Here is a 21,641-nt window from a genome sequence, read left to right on the forward strand (position 1 = left end):
TGAGGTAAGGTCTCAGAGCACTTGAGAGGGACATTTCTTTAGAAGAAAATGAATATTTACATTATGAAAAAGCCTTAGTTTTGCTTGAGTAAAATTAAACTTGGACTCTTTTTTTAAACAATTTTATTTATTTATTTTCAGAGAGTAGAAGGGAAGGAAAAAGAAAGGGAAAGAAACATTAGTGTGTGGTTTTCTCATGCATGCCCCTCACTGGGGACTTGGCCTACCACCCAGGCATGTGCCTTGACTGGGAATTGAACTGGTGACCTCCTGGTTCACAGGCTGGCACTCAATCCACTAAGCTATACCTGCCAGGGCTAAACTTAGACTCTTAATCTACTAATATTTTAAAAGAAATATTTTCTTCCAATTTCATGCAAAACTCCATTTATAAACAAGGCTGATGTCCTTGCACTTTATTGACACCTGCAAAAATAACTTTTAATTTGGCATACATTCCTTCATATTTGCGTGAATTACAAACCACATTACAAATGGCAGAAAAATTCATTTCCATGCAAAACACAATTCAAAAAACAATTCAAAACTTATTTGAAAAGACATTGAAGGAAAACATCCCCAACCTGGTGAAGGAAATACTCTTCCAGGGAGTCCGGGAAGCTCAGAGAGTCCCAAAGAAGTTGGACCCAAGGAGAAACATGCCAAGACACCTCATAATTAAATTACCCAAGATTGAAGCTATTTATCATGGGAGATAAGCAGCTTTTAGATGCATCCTCGAGTGTGGCCAGTGTGATAACCACTATACCGCAGAAACAAGACGGGTTTAGAGTAAGGACTTACATGATGTGGAAAGAAAGCGCCTGTGTAAGGGTTGTATGCATAGACTGAGAGGCATCAGCAACTGGAGAGGAACATGTGGGAGGGGTTAAATGCCATGGAGGCCTGCCACTCAGACCCCTGAATGCGAAGTCCAGAGTGCTAACCATTACACCATGAGGCCACAGAAACAACCCAGGTGCTCACCGATAGATGAGTGGATAAAATTGCTGTTTTACATTTACACAATGGAGCCTTAGTTACTGGACCATAAAAGAAGAATGAAATCTTATTATTTTCAACAGCATGGATGGACCTAGAGGGTGTTATGCTAAATGAAATAAGTCAGTCAGAGAAAGACAAGTACCATATGGTTTTACTTGTGTGTAGACTCTAAAGAACAATATAAATGAACTAACAAAACAGAAAGAGACTCACAGATACAGAGAAAAGACTGATGATTGCCAGAAGGAAAGAATTGAGGGGCTGGGGGAAATAGATGAGGGATTAAGAATGACAAATTGGTAGTTACAAACTAGTCATGGGAATATAAAGTACAGCATAAGAAATGTAGTCAATAATATTGTAATAACCATGTATGGTGCAAGATGGTGACTTGATAGTGGGGGACCACTTTGTAAAGTATGTGATTGTCTAACTACTATGCTGTACACCAGGAACTAATAAAAAATAATACTAAATGTAAATGTAACTGAATAAAAAATAATAAAACTCTATATAGAAAGAAAAAAATAAAAGCATTCTTAACACTGGACAGAAACAGTCTTGCTTGGCTAGGGTAGCAGAGGACCCAGCCCTGCCTGCAAGTCCATCTGGACACTTTGATGTGCATCAGTTTCTTCATAACCGGCTGGCTAAGGTGCCCTGAAACAAGTCACAAGTCGCCGGGGCAGGACCAGGGGAACCGTGTCCTGACAGGTGGCTTGATGAGCACCCACTTTCCTGTCCTGCTGAGCCCCAGGCCAGCACCATGCTGCTCCCCTTTGCCCACGGGCTCAGGGCCTCCACTTACAGGCAGGAGGGTCTTTGCAGGGCCCCCACGAAGCGGCATCTCCCATTGATGCAGTAATGATCGTATTTCTTGGGACACGGAGAGAAGTAGTCATTCCACTTTGATTGTGTGGTGGTAGCTGAAAAGTAATAAAAAGCTCAATAAATCAACCCACTTTAAACACACATTTGTAAGTAGTATTATATTCTTATCTTTATTGCCTGGCTTTTTGTAGAATGTACTACAGTCTCTCATTTCTCCTTCTCTCTGCACTGGGATAAAAATCATTTTTGTGGCCCTAAAATAGCTCTAGGGATTGGGTAGTAGGGAGTATCATGGGAACATCTCATGTTTCAATTAGATTTATGTCCAACCTACAGCTCAGAAATGTTGGTGTTGTGTGAAAGCTAGAGCAGAGTTGTGATGAGGGAGAAGGTTTTTCTTTCCATGAAGGTAATTAGAGCCGCAGAGCGGATGGCACTGAAGAGAGAAGCACACTTTTCCCTTTCCTTTCATTCTCTTTTAAAAATTGTTTTAACTTAAATAGTTAACATAGCACTTGCTGAGTGCCAGGTGCTGCTCTGTAAACTTTATATATATTAGCTCATTTAATGCGCATGACAACCTTATGACATCATCACCATTCTAACATCTTGTTTACAGAAGAGCAAAGCAGAACCCATCGAGGCTAAGGCACCTTCCAGAACCACACAGCTAGTGTGGGGCAGGCATGGGACTCTCACTTGGCCCTTCTGCCCCAGAGTCCATGCTCTTGTCCCCTCCAAGCTGGCACTCCATCACCCAGCTGTCCAGCAGGTAGCTGTCACCTGCTCTCAGCCTGAGGCTGAGGCACGCTTCCTGAATGGCAGACCCTCCCTCACACTTGGCCCCCAGAAGGTCTCTCACTCCCTGAAGGAGAAAAATTCTGAAAACTCTATACCTAGGGTTTCAATCCTGCAATGCACTGACTCTCTTGTCTAACCTTTCAGGACAGTGGCCACCTAATTTTTAGCTGGGGACAGCAACAAGTTACAATTTCCTTGCCACAGAAAGTGTCAATAAACAAGGATTGTCCAGAGGAACAGTGCAGAAGCTCTAAGCAGCTGTCCCCTGCTTTGGTTCCCAACAGACAGGGGAGCCACCTGTGCCCACGGGAAACAGCTGAGCAGCAGCACCAGGCCCAGGCGGACTTGCCCCCTTCGTGTCACCACCAGCAGCTCACAGGACACACACACCTGTGGAGCCAGAAAGACCGCAGTGTGCACTTCAGGAGGGCATTCCACACTGGGTGTGGTGTGGCACCTGGCACCCCCTGACATCAAGCAATCCTTTGATTGATGCCAATGACCACTAAACGTCTTCCTTCGTGTTATGTAATGAGTACACATAATTGCTCAGGGCCACCAGAGAGAGGGATTGCAAAGAGCTGGGCATGATCTGCACACAGCACGTGCCTGTGATGCCAGCTCACAGCCTTCAGGGTGGCAGAATGTTGCTGAGCAACTGGCTGACCTGGTTTTGCTTGGTGACTTAATCACCAGCCGTGCTCACTGCTGGTCCGTGCCAGATATTTCTGCATGCGTGTCGATCAATGGGACTCCTGTTGAAACTGCGGCCGGAAATAACCACAAATTACCTCAAAGGCAAGATCAGTGTGTTTTGGCAAATAAATTGATCAGTCGACTTTCATTTGTCAAGTACTTTCTATCTCTAGAGCCCTGTGTTAGGCATTGGAAAACATCAAAGAAATAAAAGATCTCTGATCTCTCTAAATCAGCAAAATAGAATAAATTCAAGAAAATAATGACCAAGTAACCAGTAAAAACAACCATAGTAATTGCATGAACAGTTGTGGTCCCCTGCAAACACTGGAAGGAACACTGGATTAGGAGGAAAGACGTGAGTGTTTCATCTTCAGCCCTTTCATTAGCCAAATGGGTCTGGCAATGTGAATGAAGCTGCCTAAGCCCCAGGTTCCTCATCTGTAAACTGAAGATGCTAACATGGACCTAAACAGGCTGTTACTAAAGATTCTAACATGGACCTAAATGGGCTGTTGGAAGGCTCATAAAAGGGAAAAATGCATGTGGAAATTCCCAGTGGTATGCCTGGACTATAAAGTTCTCCATAAATGAGTTGAGTTGATTCTAGAATCTTGAAAATCTTGGCAATTTTAAGAAAGTTCTTATATCAGTAGAAATGTGCTTATTTAGTTAAGAAAATTTTCTGGAAAATAAAATTATTATTATTATTATTATTATTATTATTATTATTATTTGTAGAGATGGGCAAGCAGGTAAGGTATGGGGAATCTCAGCTCAGGCTCAGGAAGATTCGAGGGGCAGACTTCATGGCAACAGTGGAAGAGCCATGAAGGGGAGCCGCCAAGGAGGCTGTGAATGGAAGTTAGAGACCTCGATTTGTCAGTGAGCTGAAGGGTTTACACTGAAATTTAAGGTAGGAGACAGTTGAAGAAGGTTCTTGTGGATTAAATTTAATGGTACATGTAAAAGCTGAACTGCGAAGCATTTTATGAATGTATTAGCTAGGAGAGAGCAGACTGGATCAGAGAAGGAAGATGCTGGGCCAAGGAGAAAAACAACGCCCCCCCACCCCTCCCGCCGAGCCTTGCGGACACAGGTGATGTGCGCTTGGCGGGGGTGGGGGTGGGCAGGGCAAAGAGAAGCATTGAAAAAGAAGCAGGACTTGATGACAGATCCACCGTGCTCCTGAAAGATCTTTCCTACTCTGCAAAACATACCTGACTTTAGGTAGAAGCTGTGTGTCTCTTGACCTTGATCAATACCTTTAGTTGCCATGCCCTCTTAAATATGGTCAGTGTTCTCATAAATGCCAAGTGGACCATGATCCCCCAAACCACCTAAGAGCAGCTGCTGGCAGCAGTGATTGTTCAGCCTCAGTTCGCCCAGCAACACACACCTGTGCCAGGAAAATGGCTGCAGGGCTGTTTGGGTAATTCACAGGACTCTTTGTCAAATAAGCATGATCTTAAATAGTGGCAGCAGTATTTTGATTTTAAAACACTTGTATACCACCAAACAGAAAAAACCCAGTGATTTCTCTATGGAACTTTAAAACCTGAAAGAAAAATAAATCACATATACTGCCCCCACAAAAGCCAGAGACATCCTCTCTCCTGGAAATTAAAGGCTTGTCAGTACTGACTTTAATACTGATAAGGTGCGAAAGGCATCTAAAATTCCAGTTGCTTTCATCTAAAGTTCGCGAAGGTCATATTATTTGGAAGTTAAACAGGTGCAAAATCTAACATTTTCTGCCTTTCCTAGGATTTGATGAGGCAAGGTGGGACTGGGAGGACGACAAAATTATACTATTCCATTCCAGGAAGGTGTCCCAAGAGGGAGGAAAAGTTAATCCTGTGATACAATAAGATTAGGTCCATGTATTGGGATATCTGTTAAAAATTGCATGGTGTCGTTTTGAAAATGTCAAAGGCCTAAACCAAAAGACTCCCCTGATTCTGGGGGTGGTGGAATTAACTGGTATTTTGTCCTCCCGCCTTCCTCTTTTCCAGTCCATGTGACCCAAACTGAAACATTCCTTTGGGAGTGAGCCCCTCCCACAAAACTGCCCTGGAAAACTGCATCCACTGGTAGGCCAGGTCGCCGCGGTCTCAGAGGTGGGTGGGCACCACGGGCAATGTACCTCAATCTCTTCATGATGCACCATATTCCAAAGATTCTATAAAGCCAATTAAATGAGAAACCGTGGGGTGGCTACAGGTCAGTGTATGTCGAAATCTGATTCTAAGAGTGAGCAAGAGGGATCAGAAGTGAGAACAACTTTCGTTGATCATAGGGGCAGATGGACAAGAAGAGGATCTTCTTTAGGTGATGTGGACGGTTAGGTGAGAGGGGATGGACTCCCCCCCTCGAGCCACAGTCAGTTGGACACCACATCACTTTGTTTAAGTATGGATTTCCCTCGAGTTGATAGATACTGTGATTAAGCAGCATTGGTCCCTGGTCTTGCTGTACGTGATTCTTATTCTCAAGGCAAAACAGGCTTCGTGATGTCTTGGTGATGAGAACTCTTTAGATTTGAAACATTGGATCTATTTTTCATAAAACCTCAACTTACTTATTCTAATCATGCTCATTATAAATTTCCTTAACAACTTTGTGAATTATTAATAATATCAACAACTATTCTGAAAACAACTTTAAGGGTAATGACCGTTATTTTTGCAATGCTCTTTTGTAAATGTCTTTACACTGTTTAAACCTCATGGTATGTCTGACCCCTAGTTAGATGCAAGGTCCAGGAGAAGTACCACCATTGAGCGTGGTCGGTGGGGCCCGTGAACATCTTGCACAAGATGGACAGCAACTTGAACATTTCACCCAAAATGTTGTATGGTGTGTTTGAGTGTGATATTGTTGTTACAGAATTACATGCTTATGATTTTGTCATAAAAGATACTTATGTAAAAAAAGTGAGTATTTTTTGTGCCAGACCCTAAACACAGTTAAATCTCTGTGTGAGAGACTTGGAAGTGTGGGTTCAGTGTTGAGATAGATGCCCCACAAGTATTAACAAGGAGAGAGAGGAAGAGAAGCAAATGCCCATACATTCCTCTTCCCCTGCAGACACCTGCCTGACAAAGGACGCCCTGGTGCACAGAGGGGTAGAAGTGGCCCCAGCAGACTTTGGAGAGAAGTTTCTCCCGTGTCTGCGCAGCAGTGCCCAAGGCTTCAGTCTTCTGCCCTTGGCTTCCAGGCATCTTCCCAACAGGGTTTCCTCATGTTACAGCACTTTTAAGCCAACAGGTGAAGAAGAAAGTTTTGAATTTCTAAAGTTACTTTTCCTTCTATTCTTGCAATCTATCTCCTTGAGACAAGGGAATGTAAATTCACGATGCCCTTGAAGAAGTTCAGATTTGACACTTATTGTCATTGAGGACTCCCATTCATCTCACACCCAATGTCATTTCCTACAGAAATGTGAAAGGGTTGGCTACTCCAGGATAAGAAAAATAGATCTCACCGAGGTCCTTGTTGCCCCTCCTGGCTTCCAGAATGTGCTCCTCCAGGGGACTAATCAGACCCCATCAGCTTGTCTTTTAACCTGAGGGCTGTGCCAACCATTTCTGAACTGATTAGAATGACTGTCACTTAGAGCTGCCCTGTCTCATTCTGTATCTTTCAAGAAAAAAATAATCCAGTGTTGAAATGTGAGTGTATTTGAATAATTTAAAATTATTCATAGCTCTGAAGCAAATGAAAAGAAGACTGGGCAGGAGGAAAACTTGTATTTCTTTCTGTTTTTGGAGAGCGCACACTATGGAATTGTTCGGCCTGTGATGCCCTCTTTGCTCATTCTCCTCTGCTGGTTCTTTCTCAGCAACCCCAACCTCTAAATTTTGCAGTGTGTTGGGGCTCAATGCTGTGTTATCTTTTCTCCTCCTTCCACTCCCTCCCTCAGTGTTTCTTGGCTTGAAACACCTTTAGGGTAATAATTCCCAAATTCATGATTTCATTCCAGATCTTTTTTCTCAGTGCCAACTGTCAAACCAATAAATCCACTTGGACATCTAACTGGCATTTCAACTTAACACATCCAAAATGGAACACCTCATTTCCCCCCTCAAATCAGGTGTTTGCTCATCTCAGTAGCTATTTACATTTTCTTTATAATTCAGGCCAAAATGTTGGGATTATGTTGACTTCGTTTTTTTTTTTTTGCTGTATGTCCAGTTCATTGGAAAATTCTATTAGTTGTATTCAAAGTATGCAGAATTGCCCCTCCCAATCCACTACCCTAGTTTAAGCCCAACAGCCCCTCTAGGCTGGGAGTAGTCCATGGGACCACACATTGATGTTTCTCTCCCTGTCTTTCTCCCTCCCTTCCCACAAAAATAACCTCTAAGCAGTCTCCCTGCTTTTGCTCCTTTAACTGTCTAGTGTGAATACACAGAACCCAGGTGGATGCTATTAAAACTTACTGAGAGTCAAAGTTGAAGGCTCTAACCTCCTCACCAAGGCTCTGGGGTATACTACGCATTACCTCTCTTTCCCACATCCTCTCCAATGTCATCTTTGACCACTGCATTCACTGCTGCATCCTCAGTCCCTGTATCAGAGCCTGCTGCAGAACAGGCGCTTGTAAGTATTGGTGGAATGCATATGTTCCTCACTCAAAATAGAAAGTGACAGACTAAAAATGGAATGCTTAAACTCTGGGGCTATTTGAAGATAAAAGTATACAATTATTTAAAAACAGGAAAAATTCCTAAAGATTATCTGATTCATGTCTTCACTTTATAGGTTAAAAACTGAGTCTTTGAAAACTTAAGTTACTTACCCAAGGTCACGCGGTCAGACAATAGAGAAAATCTGATCTTGTTCCACATTAATTTCTTTCTCAAGAAGCTTTCGTCCTTATCCGGACCTTACTTTCAGGCAATTGTTTTTGAAGATTTCCCACATGATTCTAGCACTTAGCATGATGACTAAGAACACACGTTTCCAAAGCCAGAATCTCTGGATTCTTGTTTCCTGAGGGGGATTAATGGTTTGGCACCTCCCAGATACTTTGGGGATATTGATTTTAAGCTGATAATTAAGGGAACAAAGACTCAGAACAAACATTTGACCCTCCCCCTTTATTGCCTAAAAGGAATTTCAATAGAGGAAATGCTCCAGGAAGAGAGATATAAATCATTATGGATGATCAGAGTTTTACAGGAACTAGTGTGTGATAGAGGGAGGAACCTTGTCAGCAAGGCCTGTTCGATCAAAGTCCTCTCAGTGTCTCACTGTGAAAGATTGCCCAGCAAGCATTTATTTACCAAATATTTGCTTTTCTACACCCATGTGAATTTCTTTCCTGCCCTTTGAAGTCCCAAACCTGAACATTTTCCTTCTCCTTAGGTCCAGAACTGCCCAACTGCCCGATGTGTCGCTGAGTCTGGCATTCTTATGGCACTCATGCATGGACATACGTAGGAAGTTTGGCTATTTCCTCATGTTAATCTTTCTCATGTAAATTTGATTATTAGCCCAGACAGAAGAATTTAGAAAGGTGGGGGGGAAATTAATTTTTTGACCCCTACACAGTCTACTCTGCTTCCTGTGTGACTTTCAGCTAAAAATCTTCTGCACAGTAAAGAAAGAATTGACAGACTAGAAAAGGCAACTTATAGCTGTTATGGAAAACAGTATGCAGTTTCTTCAGAAAATTAAAAATACATCAAACACATGATTCAGCAATCCCAGTTATGGATAGTCATCTGAAAGAATTACAATCAGTATCTCAAAGTGATATCTATACTCCCATATTTATTGCAGGATTATTCACAAAGGCCAAGATGCAAAAACAACTTAAATACCCATCAACGGATGAATGGATAAAGAAAATATGTTATGTCAGTACAATGGGATATTATTCAGTACTTTAAAAAGAAGGAAATCCTTCAATATGCAACAACATGAGTAGACCTGGAGAACAGTACGCTTAGTGAAATAAGCCCGTCAGAGAAGGACAAATATTACATGATTCCACTTATTTACGGTATCTAAATAACCATATCTGTGGAAGCAGAAAGTAGAACCGTGGTTGCCAGGGGACTGAGGGATGGGAAAATGTGGAATTTTTGTTCAGTGGGTAGAAAATTTTAGTTACACAAGATAAATAATCTAGTTAATAATAGTGTATTGTACATGTAAAATTTTGTTAAGGGATAGGTCTCCTGTTAAATGTTTTTATTGCAGTGAAAAATTAGAAAACAAGCCCTGGCTGGCACAGCTCAGTGAATCGAGCACTGGCTGCAAACCACGGGGTTGCCAGTTCAATTCCCAGTTGGGGCACATGCCTAGATTGTGGGCCAGGTCCCCGGTGGGGGCGACATGAGAGGCAACCACACACTGATGTTTCTCTCCCTCTCTTTCTCCCTCCCTTCCCATATCTCTAAACCTAAGTAAAATCATTTTAAAAATTAGGAAACACATTTAGGATATGATGTGGCAGATTGTTACTACTTTCAATATTCAAATTATGGAGTAATCTCCTAAAGGAAATGTAAGAATGGCATCCTTTAAACCATTTGAAGCCTGACTGAAGAAAAGCACAGAAACACATAAAGTTGGCCTTGTTCTTCTCCCTACATAGATGACAAGACCCACACAAGCATGAGCTAAGACACGGGTGGACTCCGCAGCACACGGATACTCTCCAGACCGCCCACTAATAAGGGGGAAGAGGCAGATCAAGCTGGAATTGATGACTCACATCAGGACGACTTGCTCAGCATGTTCCTGGCCCAATTACAACTTCACCAGGGTGTTAGGAAAGGCGCAATTGCCACCAAGTCCCCACACTCCCAGCCTGGCAAAGTTTCCAGGGAACATAGGAGGGTCTTCTCCACTCCACCCTGTATTTGGAATTGGCCCGTGTTCTGTCTTAAATCAAAAACAACTCGTGTAGAAGACCAGACCACACAATCTATAAAGGATAGACAGAACCTTAGACCAGAGGTCAGCAAACTATGGCCCAATGGCCAAATCTCGCCCACAGCCTGTTTCTCTAAATAAAGTTTTATTGAAACACATCCAAGGCCACTTGTTTGCCTAGTGTCTATGGCTGCTCTGACAGTGAAGCAGCAGAGTTGATCAGCTGCAGCAAAACTCACGGTCCACAAAGCCTAGGATAATTATTATCTGGCTCTTTACAGGCTAAACCCTTCTTTAGACTCATAATTTTGAGAATAGTAATTCAAGAATCTCCAAGGCAAAATATGTAAAAATTATTGCCTTCTCCCCTTTTTTTTAAGTTATGGAAGAGGGAAAAATAGTTTTCATAGAACATGCCCACTTTGTATGCAGCTAGCCTACATTAGCACATGTTCCAGCCTGGGGCACGCATCTGTGACACCAATGTAGCGTGACGATTACGAATGACAGCACTGGAATCAGAAAGAGCTGAGCGTGAATCCTGGATTTGCTCTTTCCCAGCTGTGTCACCTTTGGCATGTCACTTAATCTTTCTAGGCTGCACCTTGAAATAAAGTAAAAAATATTGTCCAGCTCATTGGGAGGAAACAAATGAATTACTGCATGTAAAGCATTTAGCACTGTACCTGCTACATTTGTATGTGCTCAAAAAAACTACTTAGTTTTATTATTACTATATTATCAAAAAATTAAACTCAGGGAAACAGCTTTCCAAGACCGAAGAGGAAGCTGATGAAACAGAAACACGTCACGTGTTCAGCATTACCTGCACAGTTTTCTCCAGCACCTCCACAGAGAAGGCCATCGTTTTCAGGACTTCTGGTTGAATTCCCATCTGCCACAACACCGTGGAGGATCACTAGACCTTCAAGTTCAAAACAGAACCAAAACGAACATGAAAACTTGAAAATCTCCTCAATGTGAAATACTCTATCGAAGTTCTGACCCATTTATACAAATCTCAAGGCTATGGCTTCCATTTCCAGTTCATCTCCCCACCGTGAGGGAGGTGTGCACAGGCCAGTCCATCTCATTCTTTAAGCTTGGTGTTGAAGTCAGAATTTTCAAGCCATCATAACTATGCACCTTAAATGAGAAAACTTGACCATAACTTGTGAGGGAAGCTTATCATACAAACAGAAAGTGGAGTTCTCAGCCTCTGGATGGATACATTAAAATTTCCAGGGAGTATGGCTGATGAACCCATAGAGCAACATATTTTCTCCATTCCACACAGACCCAATATTTCTCCAGTATGAACTATTTAGTGTCCTTCCTCCTGGAAAGTGACCTATGTATTCAATTCATAGGAATTATTTTAAAACTTCAGGTTCCTCTGTGACTTATCTTTGTCTCTGAGAAAGACAGGCCTCACAGAAAGGTATGGGGGACAAAGAAATCCTGTACATGATTGAATCAGCTTAAAACACAATGTGTGTTTTTTACATGAACCTGATCCAAACAAACTAACTGTAAACAATCACTTATTAGTTAACCAATGAAATTTGACATTGACTGAACATTAGATATATTAAGAAATTGTTACAGTTTAAAGTGTGACAATGATATTGTAGTTTAGGTTAAAAAAGAGTCCATATCTTTTAGACACTTATACTCAAATATTTATTAATAAAATTAGTGTGTCTGAGATTTGCTTTAAAATAATCCCAAAAGGAAAGGGAGTGCAAGGCAATGAAGCAACATTATACGTAACACAAGACTGGCCACAAATTGGTAACTGTTGAAGCTGGGCGGTGGGCATATCAAGATTCACTATGCTGTTCTCTCTACTTTTATATATATGGGTAAATGTCTATAAAAAGAAATTGTGGGTCAACTTCTGGTCAAGACGGTGTAGAGGTAAATGCAGTACTTGCATTGTTCTACAACCACATCAAAAATACAACTAAACTACAGAATAACCATCATTCAGTAAGTACCATGTAAAATCTAGCTGAACAGATGTCCTACAACTAAGGGTATAAAGAAGCCACACTGAGACTGGTAGGAGGGGCAGAGACACAGAACCAGCTGGTCTCACATGCATGTGTGGTGTATACCAACTGGGAGTGATATCTCAGCTATGGAGGTCTCCCCAGAGGAGTGAGGGGTCCCAGCCCTATACCATATCCCCCAGCCCGGGGGTTCTAGTACTGGGAAAAGTAGTCTTTATAACTCCTAGCTGTAAAAACCAGTGGACATCGAGTCTGAGCCAATGCATGGACTTACTCGGACTCACTGACTCGGAGTTCCAGTGCTGGGGCGGTAACTCAAATGGTACCAGGGACATAGGGGGAGGAACTGATGTATTTGGCATCAGGCCAAAAATTAAAGGGCTAGTTTTATCCCAAACAGAAGTGCTGGCAGAAGGCATTGCTGCTTTTGTGAGCCATTCCCTCACATAGAGCTGTTAGGGGTTGTATCTGAGTCTCCATTAACCTGACTATCATGGTGTTCCCTGCCCTAGTGATTCCCTGAGACCTAACCCCAACAACTGTTGGGCCCACCCAAGCTGTTTCCAGTGGCTTTTCCATACAAATGGCCTATCTGGCTCACGCTCCAGACTTCTCTAAACCCTCTCAAACAAACAGCATCTGGCCTCAGTATGCCCTGTACCACTTGATAAGTGGTCCCAGGCCTGGCACTGTAGCACCTAGATTTGGCGCCTTCTGGGCAGCTCCAAGCCCAGCGAAAATAGCAGCCATCTTCAGATCACTTGAAGCTCACGCTGGGTGAACCCAGGTAGAACACAGGCAGCAGCTGACCTTGGCTTGTACCTCTTGGGTGACCTCAGAGCTAGCATGCTCAGTAGACAAGTTCAGACCAAGTTGGAACACCACCCAACCACCTCCACAAGCAACACACCCAAGAGGCAGACTCAGTGGGCACCAGAGTCCCACTGAAGTAAGTCTTGCTGCCTGGGGTAAGCCCCTGTATAGCCGATCCTCCACAATGGTCACAGCCAGTCCTTGCAGCTGATCAGCCTGGGGGTAAATCTCTCCCATTGATGTACCAACATTAATTAAGGCCCAACTACAATAGGAGTATGTATACAGCCCACACAGTGGTGACGGGCACACCTGGAGTGCTCAGATTAAGTGAACAGGGAGGCTGTGCCATTAGACCCTACAGGACTTCTATTACATGAGGTACTCTACTAAGCCTGGGAGATGTAGCAGCTCTTTCTAATACACAGAAACAGATGCACAGAGGCTGCCAAAATGAGGACACAAGGAAACATGGTCCAAATGAAAGCATAGAACAAAACTCCAGAAAAAGAACTAGACAAAGCAGAGACAAGCAATCTACTAGATTCAGAGTTAAAAACACTGGTTATAAGGATGTCAATGAACTTAGGAGAAAAGTAGATGGACTCAAAGAGGCCCACACTAAGACACACCATAATTAAAACACCAAATGTTAGAGACAAAGAGAGAATCTTAAAAGCAGCAAGGGAGAGACTGTTAGTTATCTACAAGGGAGCTGTTGTAAGACTGTCAGTTGATTTCTCAACAGAAAATTTGCAGGCCAGAGGGATTGGCAAGAACTATTCAAAGTGATGAAAAACAAGAACCTACAATTAAGATTATTCTACCTAGCAAAGCTATCATTTAGAATCAAAGGACAGATAAAGAGCTTCCCAGACAAGAAAAAGCTAAAGGAGTTGATCACCACCAAACCAGTATTACATGAAATGTTAAAAAGTCTTCTTCTAGCAAAAGAAGAAGAAAAGAAAAAAAGAAGATAAAAATATGAACAATAAAATGGCAATAAATATATGTCTACCTACAATTGAACCTGAAAAACAAAACAAAAAGCGTAGCACAAACAGACTCATAGATACAATACAGAGAACATTTTGTGGGGTTGGATGAAAAAAGTGAAGGAATTAAGAAGCACAACTTGTTACTAATAGAATAGTCAAGAGGTTGTAAACTAGAATATAGGGAATATAGTCAATAATGTTCTAATAAGTATGTACGTCAGATGCGTATAAGGTTATTAGGGCAATCACTCTGTAAGTTATACAATGTCTAATCACTGGAGTGTACACCTGAAATTAATATAATAATGTATGTTCACTCTAATTAAAAAATGATTTAAATAAAGAGGTTGAATTAGACGGGGGCCTGGGAGGGTGGAGATAAAATGGCTTGGGAGTTGGTCCTGAGGTCCTGAGCTGTTTTGCCATGTTGCAGTCATGTGCATTGGTAGGCTTCATGACTTCTCAGTTTTGTCATTGGCAAAGTGAAGATAATTATTTTCTCTTCTTTAGAACATTGTTGTGAGGATTCAACAAGGTAAGCATACAAAGCACTTAACAGTGCTGGCATGTAATCAATTCTCAATTAAATTGCTCATTAGTATGTAACTGGCAGTATAGAACAACTTGCTTACTTGTCAGGTTGATGTTTATACATCTAACCAATGGTTTAACTGCCTGTGTCCTCTGATTCAGTTCAGTTCAACAAGCATCCATGAACATCCAGAAACACATGGGTCATTAGGACATGCTCTACCCTCACACTGCCCCAAAGTTACTAAGGCAGGTAATTAGCCAACCAATTAACCATAATACAAGTGATAGTATTGCACCAGAGAACAATAGTATCTGGTCAGTTCAAAGACCACTAGAGTTTCCAAAAGAAATCTTTCAAAAGAGAGATTCTTTTTCATTTATCAAGTTAGAAACAATTCTTTATTTTTTTGAAAGGTGGTAACTAGCATTGGAAACAGTAAAGAGAAATGGAGACTGAAATCCACTGGTGGTGAGTAAATTCACACTTCCTTTTAGAGGAAAACTTAGCATTCTGTGTGCTAAAAGCAAAAAAATGCAAAAAACATATAAGTGCTTACTCTAGTAATATTTGGGCTAGTAATTTTTCCTAAGAAAATAATTCAAGATACATAAAAAGATTTAGCTACAAAAATTCTCTACATGAAATGGGTTTTAAAAAATAGGAATTACCTAAATATCTAACCACAGAGAATTGATTATACATATGGAATTACTATTTCCATGCATTAAAATGCTATTCAGCCATAAAAATAATTTCCAAACACTAGTAGAACATTTCAGTATATTCCTAAGTAAAAGACTCAGGTGCTAGAACAGAAATGTGCTGTGGTCTGCGTGTGTGAGTGATAAGGGTCAAAAGACCCATATACGTATTCCAAATTTTCCCTATTTGCACTTTCTAATTTTGCTACTAGCATGTTTTCTGTGTTGCAACAAGAAAAAAGGGAGTGACTGTTTTTTCTTTAAAGCACAGTTTGGCCACCAAATTTCTGAATTTTTCATGTTGTTTATCCCAACACCTAGCCACCTCTTTTCACACTTGGAGACACCAGAAACAATCATGTCAGGCTTCTCAAGCACAGGAGTTCCATGATACTCATCTTTGTAATTATGGTGTCTAACATAGAACACAATGGATAGTCAACCAATGTTGAAAGAATGAATAAATTAATCTATAAATAAACAAAGCCTTCAAATTGAAAAATTCCCCTATAAATTTCTAGTAAAACATTTTAACCAATTTCTTTGCTATTATAAAACAGGTTTAATTCATTCAAAAAATCTCACACATGGGCTTTCTTCATGGGCAGAATCAGGTGGCCTTAATTCTGCAGTTCATTTGTTCTGATGGTGGGATTAGAAAACAAGCAAACCCTAAATCTCATAAAGATTCAACAGCTGCAAACTGGGGATGACAATACCTTCTCAAGGTTATTGCAAATATTGAAATAACATTAGAAAAGGCACATGATTTGGCACGCGGCATGCAATTGTTAGTTTATTCATCCTCTTTCCACTACTGTTTATAATATAATCCATCACTCTCCACTTCTGCATAACGGAGGGTGTTCTGATTCCATTGAAATACTTCCCTGGGCCTCTGAACCTTCTGGTAGGCTGGAGCTTGTGCCTTTGCTCTGTTCTGCTAAAGCTCACCCCACAGGCTAGCATTAGCTGACAAAGGTACACGCCTGGGGAGAACCCCGGAAGGGACCCATGGGGAAGAGACATTCAAGGGCAAGCCAGACCCCAAGCACTATCCCTCCTACGCCCACCCAACTACATTCGTGGCATAACCTGGTGGCCATGAACCAAATCCAGCCTAAAGAATCATTTTCTTGGTCTGCAGTTTAAAAAAATTGAATAAAGGCAATTCATATTAAACATGGATTTTTCTGCTTCCATTGGAAAAAACAGAAGGTCTGGTGACATAGGTCTGAAATACCTTCATGATAAAACTGGATGGAACTAACTAGCAGGTGATACCGTTTGATGCCACAGACCCCCTCAGGCTTGCCACAGCACATTTCTGTTCTGGCACCCGATTCTTTTACTTAGGAATATACCGAAATGTTCTACTAGTGTTTGGAAATTATTTTTATGGCTGAATAGCATTTTAATGCATGAAAATGCTATTAAAATGACCACAATGCTATTTAAATGACCACAATGCTATTAGAACGACCACAATCATTCTCTGTAACTGCCTAGACCCTAACAGGCNGGCAATTCATATTAAACATGGATTTTTCTGCTTCCATTGGAAAAAACAGAAGGTCTGGTGACATAGGTCTGAAATACCTTCCTGATAAAACTGGATGGAACTAACTAGCCGGTGACACCGTTTGATGCCACAGACCCCCTCAGGCTTGCCACAGCACATTTCTGTTCTGGCACCCGATTCTTTTACTTAGGAATATACTGAAATGTTCTACTAGTGTTTGGAAATTATTTTTATGGCTGAATAGCATTTTAATGCATGAAAATGCTATTAAAATGACCACAATGCTATTTAGATGACCACAATGCTATTAGAACGACCACAATCATTCTCTGTAACTGCCTAGACCCTAACAGGCATTTAACAGGCATTTCAACTTGTAATCTGTATGAAACGACTCAGAAATCAGACACATGCTCACAAGACCATCTAGTCAATACTGAAAGCTGCTTCAGAGAAAAAGGATACTCTCGTTCCATCTATAATTCAATAAATATATTAAGCACTATGTGTTTGACACTGGAACAAGACACCGAAGGTTTAAGGATAACAGATATTACCACTAACCTCAAGAAATTCCCATGCTGGCAAAGAAGAGAGACACACAAATCTTTAAAGTATCGAGTAATAAGCACAGCAACAGAGGAAATACAGGAGTAACTCAAGATGGAGAATGAACTCTGCCTAGCAGCAAAGGCGTCATGGAGATAAGGTGAGGGAGTTTTTAATGAGGAATAAATAATTACTTCAAACATCAATTAATCACTTCTAGAAAATAAAAACTGTGTAAGCAAAATGACATAATCATAGTATATTATTAGTTTCAACAGTAGACAATCTTTTTACATGGTAATAATAATGTGAATACTGACAATTCAACAAAAAAACTGTCATAAAATCAGGGCCAGTAATTTGCCCACACACACCACATGGGGAAACTAGTTGTGATTAATCAGAGTCTGTGATTAATCAGACTCCTTACTGCTTTGATTATCACCCCTATAGTAATTGTACTCGAGTTATGAGAGGACAGAAACCTAACAGGGAAAGTCTAAACTCAGCAAGTCAAGAAATAGCATTACAAGTAAATTATCTAGTAAGACAGAGGTGAATACAGAGTAGACATCTAAAAGTTGAAAAAACGGCTCCTGCTGGGGATATAAAGGGGCAGGAAAGTACGGTGCAACGCTATGCTATTTGCTGTTACAAACTTTTTAGTACTGTATGATTTTAAAAAATCTATGTATGTTTACTACACTATTAATAATAAAGTTACTTTTTAAGAAAGGGGTCCAGTTGTAATGACCAGGACACGCCACACAAAAGGGACAGCTTGTGAAAGGACCTGGTAGAAACGGCAGAAGGCACCCAGCTTGTCGGGGTGGGGGGGGCGGCCTTGCAGTGGAAGGGGGGCTGGAGAGCAGGAGGAAACAACGGCTGGAGAGCCAGATTGAATTGTTCGAATTCTGTTATGCTGCTAAAATGGGTCATGGAAAAGTTTTAAGTGAGAAACAACATAATCATCTAACCACTTTTTTTTTTTAGTTGGAAAAGGTTACTTTACTAGCAAACAGGTGACTCAGACACACTGAACTCAAGGTGGTGGAGGAGGCACAGGGTACGGAGAAGAAGAAATGAGTGTGAGAGAGCACCACAGAGTGAAGTATACAAGACATGGTGACCAGCAGGATGGGGTGGGAGGTGAAGAAAAGGGGACACAGATGACTCCGGGGTCTGCAGCTTCAGTGACTGGCTGGATTGTGGAACCACTCACAGATACAAGGTATTCAAAACGACAAACAGGTTGGAGGTTGCTATAGACTATGGTTTTTGTTGAAACTTGAATCTCAATGTGACAGGTGTTAGGAGACGGGGCCTTTGGGGGTGATTAGGTCATGAGGGTGGAGCCTTTGTGAAGTGGCCTTGTAATACAGACCCTGAGAAATCCTTTGTCTCCTCCACCATGTGAGCAGAGAGAAGGTATTTGTCTATAAATCAAGAAGCAGGTCCTTTCCAGACACTGAATCTGCCAGGGCCTTCATTTGGAAATTCACAGCCTCCAGAACTGTGACAAATAAATGTTTGTTGTTTGACCAGTCTATGGTATTTTGTTATAGCAGCCAAAAGTGGCTAAGACAGGAATAGAGGATAACATTCAGCTTTGGACACTCTGAGACTTGAAATGACTGTGACTTATGTAGGATATATTATCAAGGGTGTCCAGCCAATAGCCCATGGGCAACATGTAGCCCAGGATGGCTATGAATGTAGCCCAACACCAAATCATAAATTTATTTAACACTTTTTTTTTCACTCATCAGTTTTTGTTAGTGTTTCTGTATTTAATGTGTGGCCCAAGACAACTCTTCTTCCAGTGTGGCCTGGAGATGCCAGAAGGTTGGACACCCAGAACTCTAGAGGGGAGTCAAAGTTACAGGTTCTACATTGGATGGGAAATAAACTGGAATTTCATGCCATGGAAGCCAGTCCCTCAGATGGAACCGTTTGGAAAAAAGAAAGAAGATTAGGACAGAATCTTAGAGAACACCAATACGATAGAAAGAGGGGCAGAAAGAGAAATGTCCTCAAGGGACTGAGGGGGAGTAGCCACAGAGCTTTTCTACAAGAATTTGATCAACAGTGTAAAAAAACTGAAAAGGAATTAAAGATAAGAACTGAAACACATTCTTTGGATTTGTGACCCAAAAACACTAGTACTGTGTTGCTAGAAAAATATCAGTGGCACGAAGAGGATGCAGATAATTGCAGGTTATGCTTCAGAGATGTTGAAATTAAAAAAAAAGGAGTGATAGATAAGTCAATATGCACAGGAAAAAGAAAGTTATTTTGTAGTGAAAGTTGCGTTGGCATTATTAAGTAAGTTAGCACTGCAAAATATCTATAGTTGAGTTAATAACTGAGACAGCTACTAAGTGACTAATGGGTGGGGTGTGTCCACAGTGTGGACTGGCTGGACAGAGGGATGGCTGGCTTCCCCAGGCAGGACAAAGCAGGAAGGCACAAGATGTTACCATGCTATTTCCAGTAACAAGCAATTTAAAATTGCTTGAATTTATAAATTATCTATTTCTAGAATCTTCAATTCCATATTTTTGGACTGCAGTTGACTGCAGGTAACTAAAAGCACATAAAACCAAACTTTGGATATGGGGTCCACTGTAAAGTTCTTTGGAGTCAAAGTTAGCAATTCTGCCAAATATAAATTTATTTTGAGTGAATGAAAAGTCTTTAGAGAATAAGAGCTTAAACTTACTTTATACTCTGTATATCTCACCTCATTATTTAAGGAAATCCAAGTTCTGGCTTAAAATGAATGGGAGACATCCAATGGGTTTCTCAGCTTTCACACTGCTGGTATTTTGGGCTAATTCTCTGTTGCAGGAGGCTGTGCATCGTAGGGTGATTGGTAGTATCCCTGACTTCCACCCTCTAGATGCTGGTAGTATCGCTCCACCGCCCCTCTCTTTACTCCTAAATTGTTGCAACCCAAAATGTCTCCAGACGTTTCCAAGTGCCCCTGGGAGAAAAATTTTTGTGATTGGGAATCATTGTAATTCTCTCCAAACTGCTTCAGTATTTTTAATTCGATATATAGCTTTAATTTTGATTCTGCTGCTTTAAGTCAATTGCACATTTCCAAAGTCTCACATTTTGACATCTTAAAAATTTATTAGGGAAAGTGTCATTATATTATGAAAAGATCATCAGACTCATTTTTAATTCACTAAGTGGTTTGAGTTAATTAATGAACTACCCTAACCTTTTCCTAAAAAAGAAAAAAAGTAGAATAACAAGTTTCCTGCCAATCCCACAATCTAATTAATGAAAATCAAATTTAAAAATATTGTAAAATTATTTGTAAAGGAACATACATTATTACAATAATAATTATCTTCATCAGAGAAAGCATGGATTGTATTTTAGAGAAAATATGGTATTTAGATGTGGAAAACACAAGACTTTCATTCAGGAGAGCCACTCATTTTATATTTCAGAATTAGTAAGGACATTAGAGGCATTAAGACCTGTTACCCACAAAATCTCAATTCCCCTAAAATCATCTCTTGGGAGAACGAATCAATCCTATCTTTAAAATTTCAGTACAGAGATTTCGCTCTCTTCTAAGACATCTAATTTCAGTGAGACCATTCATCCATTCTTTCAATCACAGCCATTTTTGTGCATTCAAGAATTTATTAAGCACCTATTTCTTAAGCTCTACAAATGCATGTTGATGTTGAGCTGGTTTTGCCTTTCTGTAATTTTACTCTGCTCATTATAATCACCTGTAATAAGTTTAATATCTTGTTTTGCATGAGCGATTCTCATATATTTGAAGCTCATTATCAACTTTTCCTGAAAGAATTTCTCTTCTTTAGGGTAATGTCTTGGCTCCTTCAACTGTATTTTACCTGACATCATCAAGACCTTTGTAAGCCTTGTCACAGTTCCCTAAATGCAAGGTCAGAATTACTGACACTGTACACGGTCTGTCAAAGACAGAATAAGGTGGGGGCTCTTAGTCCTCCCATTTGGGGCACCAAGTTTCTGATAATGCAGCCCCAGAGAATCTGCTTTTGCTAGTTGTCTCATTAAATACTGGGGGTTTATTTATCTTATATTAAAATGAAGTTACTATTTTTTGTACTGCTGGAAAGCAGTGTATTGATAGTGTATTTGTTCTGGTTTGCGTCATTTTTATTTTTTACCTAAAAAAAGATTTTGCACTTAGCTCTTTGAAAAGTTATTGTGTTAGACTTCACCTATCATTGAAATTATTTCACAATTTCTTGTTTTCTTATTCTCCCATTCAGT

The 21,641-nt window shown here is 40.7% G+C and overlaps 1 protein-coding gene across 3 annotated transcripts in view; it reads right to left on the reverse strand.

The window, feature by feature from the left end:
• BTC (betacellulin) overlaps positions 1-21,641 on the reverse strand; it is a 47,447-nt gene that overhangs the window by 11,360 nt on the left and 14,446 nt on the right. For 2 of the 3 annotated variants that reach the window (XM_037035503.1, XM_037035504.1), the window contains exons 2-3: positions 11,051-11,149; positions 1,814-1,931 (exon numbers count right to left, since the gene is read on the reverse strand). In XM_037035503.1, coding sequence (XP_036891398.1) covers positions 1,814-1,931; positions 11,051-11,149 — 217 coding nt within the window. The remainder of the gene's footprint in view (positions 1-1,813; positions 1,932-11,050; positions 11,150-21,641) is intronic. The other variant, XM_037035505.1, reaches the window with a different exon arrangement.

The sequence above is a fragment of the Sturnira hondurensis genome, unplaced genomic scaffold, assembly GCF_014824575.4.
Source record: "Sturnira hondurensis isolate 20B ecotype Veracruz unplaced genomic scaffold, ASM1482457v3 Scaffold0022374, whole genome shotgun sequence".
In the NCBI taxonomy this organism is placed as follows: domain Eukaryota; kingdom Metazoa; phylum Chordata; class Mammalia; order Chiroptera; family Phyllostomidae; genus Sturnira; species Sturnira hondurensis.